Here is a 4,476-nt window from a genome sequence, read left to right on the forward strand (position 1 = left end):
GTTTTGCTGAGGCTGTACTCTATATCTCCATTTGTTCCTTCGTCTGGATCTGTTGCATTTAACGTTGTAAGAGTTGTGCCAACTAATGCATTCTCTTGAATTTCAATTTGATAAATCTCTTTATTGAATGCCGGGCGATTGTCATTACTATCAAGGACAATAATGGAAATATTAAGTGTCGCCGATTTTGGAGGCTTGCCTCCATCGGCCGCTGTTAAAATAAACATGTGCTTTTTCTTTTGTTCTCTGTCTAGGGATTTTTTTAATACTAAATATGGCACTTTCTCCTCCTCACTCTGGATTACCTCAATATCAAAATGATCATTTGACGTTAATGTGTACGTGCGGATGGAGTTTATTCCAGCATCCGGATCGCGGGCCGCATCCAACTGAAATCTTGTTCCTAGTGATGACTGTTCTCCTATTTCAAACATTTGTTCGTTTTCAGAAAAGCTGGGATAATGATCATTTACATCTGCTATATCGACAACAACATGGTGCATCTCCAAGGGGTTTTCAACGAGAATTTTCAGCTCCATTAGGCATGCGCCGCTACCGTGACAAATCTCCTCTCTGTCAATTTTTCTGCGAACCTGTAAAGCGCCGTTGTCTGAATTCACCTCAAAATACGCCTCCTTGGATCCAGGCACCACACGAAACCGACGATCAACCAATGAGGCTTTATCCAAACCAAGATCTTTTGCAATGTATCCCACAGCGGTTCCTTCGTTTACCTCTTCTGGGATGGAGTACCTCAGTTCAGCCAGAACTTGTTCCGCGACAATCAGCAGGATGGCGAAATAAAAAACAAACCAGCCACGGTTAGATGATCTAAACATTCTCTCCATTGTTTCCAGCCTCACACGTCCACTTTTGTTCTTTTTCTATATCAGTCCCAGTTTCCAAATCCGATGAAAATGTGATGCCACCCGTCCTTTCCTCTTATGCTGCCTACATCTCCGGCTAACAGCTACCTAACAAAAGATTTTACTAGTGGGAGGAACCATGACTCTTAACGGTTTGCTGTGTTGTAGTGACACCAAGAGGGAAACATTGCATATTATTTATTTTTAGTCCGCTAATAATACAATCATGCACATTTAAAAGTGTACATCATAATCCCTCCTTACTTGCACATTATAATAAGGGACGTGTGGTTACGAAAGAAGAAAAAAAATCGAGCGACATACGTATGTCAAAAAGATGAATGATTTAAAAAATTAGTTCAGATGCTACAAATATGGAGGTTACGTGGTTAGTTATAAATTCGTTAAATCAGTTTACATTGTGACTAGAAGGCATATTGCTAATGCATAAATGACATCAACACAACTGAAAAAACACAACTCGAGACACGAGTTTAACGGCTCTTTCTGTTTCAGCAGAAATTCCCAAAGACCTCCAACATGAAATTGCTTGACAGGTGTGTTTACACAGAATAGTTCGTACTCCAGTACTTGGTGACAAAACAAACTCCAGTTAAAGAAAACAACAAATTTTTTTAAATATCTTTATGGAAGCGTAACCAATCTCTACAAGTATACACTTTTATATGGTCACTAGTGATGGGGATGCCGCAAACGCTTCCAAATTAAAGGAGAATAAATTGCATTGCCTACCTCTTCAGATGGTCTCCTCCTGTCAGGTAGAACTAACGTGTTTGCATGACTTCCAGGTACTATAGTAGATCCAATACTCATCCTGGGTCCAACTAACATGTAGCGTTTATCTCCAGATCTGTACTGGATGCTGTGACACAGTGTCCCATCATAATTAGCCTCTTGTAGATGTTTAGAAGTATAGTCTGTGGATTTGGAACATTGCATTGCAATCAGCACGATGATACTGATGATAAACAACACAGAAACTGCGCCCAAAGTGATCATCAAATAAAAAGTCACATTATCTTCCTCTTCATCCTTTGCAGCACTTTTAACGTCAGAAGCTGCAAAAGCCTCTTTCGGTTCCACAAGTTTAGCAATCACAGTAGCTGTTGCTGAGAGGGAAACGTTGCCATTATCCTTGACCAGTATGACCAGTTTATGCTCAGCCTCRTCTGTCTCTGTGAADGAGCGAAGTGTTCTGATBTGTCCTGTGTAGCGGTCCAAACCAAACAGRCTGTGGTCAGDAACTTCCTGYAGTGAAAACAGCAACCAGCCATTATATCCTATATCAGCGTCATAGGCTCTGACTTTAGTCACYAAGTGTCCTGCRTTCACVTTVCGTGGAATYTCCTCCACACCTTCAGYAGAACCATTGGAGCTGAGTGGATACAGGATGACTGGAGCGTTGTCGTTCTGATCCAGAATGAACACGTTCACTGTGACGTTGCTGCTGAGTGACGGAGTCCCAGAATCAGTGGCAACAACTTGGAACTGGAAAGTCTTCAGTGTTTCAAAGTCGAAACTTTTTAGCGCAAATATTTCTCCATTTTCCGAGTTGATGTTTAAAAAGGCTGCTATAGTATTTTCATTTATTTCTCTATGGATACCGTATGAAATGCCTGCGTTTTCGTTCAAATCATTGTCTGTGGCGCTAACAGAGAATATTGAACCTCCGGCAACGTTATTTTCCGGTATGTAAATTTGTAATACGTTATAGGAAAACCTAGGAATGTTGTCATTTATATCTGAAACTTCAATTTTTATGCTTTTAATAGTAGATAATGGAGGGTCACCACAGTCCGTGATTTTTATTTGGATGTCATAATGTGACACCTCCTCTCTGTCCAAATTATCTTTGACAACAACTGAATATATGTTTTCTTTATAAGACGGCTTTAATTCAAAAGGTACATCATTTATTATATTTGCTATTATTTTTCCATTCATACCGGAATCTTTATCGGAGAAACTAAGTAATGATATAACTGTCCCCCGTTTTGAATCTTCGGATACCGTATTTGACAGGGACGTGATTTGAATTTCTGGTGGATTATCATTTACGTCTAAAATCTTTAATATCAGCCGACACTCACCCGTTAGTGGGGGTGTTCCTTTGTCTGATGCCTCAACATCCAGTTCATACAAATTTTTTTCTTCATAATCCACTAAACCCTTTACAACAATTTCTCCTTTTACTTTGTCCAATTCAAAAATATCAAATACTTTGCGCAATAACGTTTTTCCAAGGTTATACTCAATTTCCCCGTTGACGCCTTCATCGACATCAGTCGCATTCATTCTGAACACTGTGGTGCCGAGAGGAATATTTTCTTCTATTGACAACTGATAAATCTCCTGACTGAATACGGGACGGTTATCATTGTTGTCCAAAACAATAATGATAATATTTAATTTCCCGGACTTCGGAGGTTTACCTCCATCGACAGCTGTCACCACTAATTCGTGTTTGTTTTTTTGTTCCCTGTCTAACGATTTCTTTAGGATCAAAAATGGAATCATTCCCGTATCACTTTGACGTATATTTATGTCAAAATATTCATTTGCCGTTAAAGTGTATGTACGAACTGAGTTTATTCCGGCGTCTGGATCGTGAGCATTGTGTAGCTGAAATCGCCTTCCAGGAAGCGTATGTTCCGCTATTTCTATTGTCTGCTGTTTTTCAGGAAAACTAGGAAAATTATCATTAACATCAGTAATTTCTACGGAGACATAGTGCATTTCCAATGGGTTCTCAACAAGGATTTTTTGCTCTACTAGACATGAACCGCTATCTTTACAGAGCTCCTCCCGGTCAATATGGCTAATGACATATAGCGCTCCATTATCCTGGTTTACTTCAAATATAGGATCCTTACTTTCAGGTACAACACGAAATCGGCGTTCAGTTAAAAAGCTGATATCCAGTCCGAGGTCCTTTGCAACATTGCCAACAACAGTTCCGCCTTTTACCTCCTCTGGAACCGAGTACCGTATCTGAGCAGAAGCTTCTTTCCATAATAAAAAGAGCAAAGCAAAATAAAAAGCCAGCCAGAAGCCATCTCTTCTCCGAGATTTCCTGAAGCAGTCCATCTTAATACAGCGATACGTGTAATCCCAGTTGACTGTTAGTTTATTAAACGACAGTAGCAATATCTCAAGCTTAGCATGCTCTCAGAATCAAAAGCCTTTTTTATAGAGTCGTGTGGCTTATTGTCCTGATGCGATACGCTGAGACAAAAAAAGAAAAGGGGTGGGAAGGATTGGTTAAGGATTTTCCAAACGGATAGTGACACCCACAGGTTTTCAGTGAGAACAAGCATGTTTTGTATGATTTTTTACATATGTACATATAAAGTCACATTAAAAGAAGTGACTTTGGGTGTCTTGAATCACGCATTCAGTTACTGTCTGTACGTTCACTGTTCCTTTGTAATATTCCACGGCTAGTGAAAACTGTGTAAATCACTTATTGTAGAGCAGCTTGATTTTAGCACCTTGGACAGCAATGACCGCACCGACCAAAACATGGTTACAACCACGTGGAGTTGGTTGTATTTGGGTTTTGTTGAAAACAGAAAATCAAGAAACAACA

The 4,476-nt window shown here is 39.7% G+C and overlaps 2 protein-coding genes across 2 annotated transcripts in view; both read right to left on the minus strand.

Annotated features, from left to right (window-relative positions):
* LOC108166628 (protocadherin beta-9-like) overlaps positions 1 to 956 on the minus strand; it is a 14,865-nt gene extending 13,909 nt beyond the window's left edge. Inside the window, exon 1 of the mRNA XM_017307032.1 lies at positions 3 to 956. Coding sequence (XP_017162521.1) covers positions 3 to 848 — 846 coding nt within the window. The 5' untranslated portion in view covers positions 849 to 956. The remainder of the gene's footprint in view (positions 1 to 2) is intronic.
* Positions 957 to 1,711: 755 nt separating this feature from the next.
* Positions 1,712 to 4,476, minus strand: part of LOC103471691 (protocadherin gamma-C3-like) — a 5,901-nt gene continuing 3,136 nt past the window's right edge. The window contains exons 2-4 of the mRNA XM_017307033.1: positions 2,220 to 2,384; positions 1,902 to 2,135; positions 1,712 to 1,804 (exon numbers count right to left, since the gene is read on the minus strand). Of these exons, the coding sequence (XP_017162522.1) occupies positions 1,712 to 1,804; positions 1,902 to 2,135; positions 2,220 to 2,384 (492 nt within the window). The remainder of the gene's footprint in view (positions 1,805 to 1,901; positions 2,136 to 2,219; positions 2,385 to 4,476) is intronic.

This window comes from Poecilia reticulata, linkage group LG10, assembly GCF_000633615.1.
Source record: "Poecilia reticulata strain Guanapo linkage group LG10, Guppy_female_1.0+MT, whole genome shotgun sequence".
NCBI classification, from domain to species: Eukaryota; Metazoa; Chordata; class Actinopteri; order Cyprinodontiformes; family Poeciliidae; genus Poecilia; species Poecilia reticulata.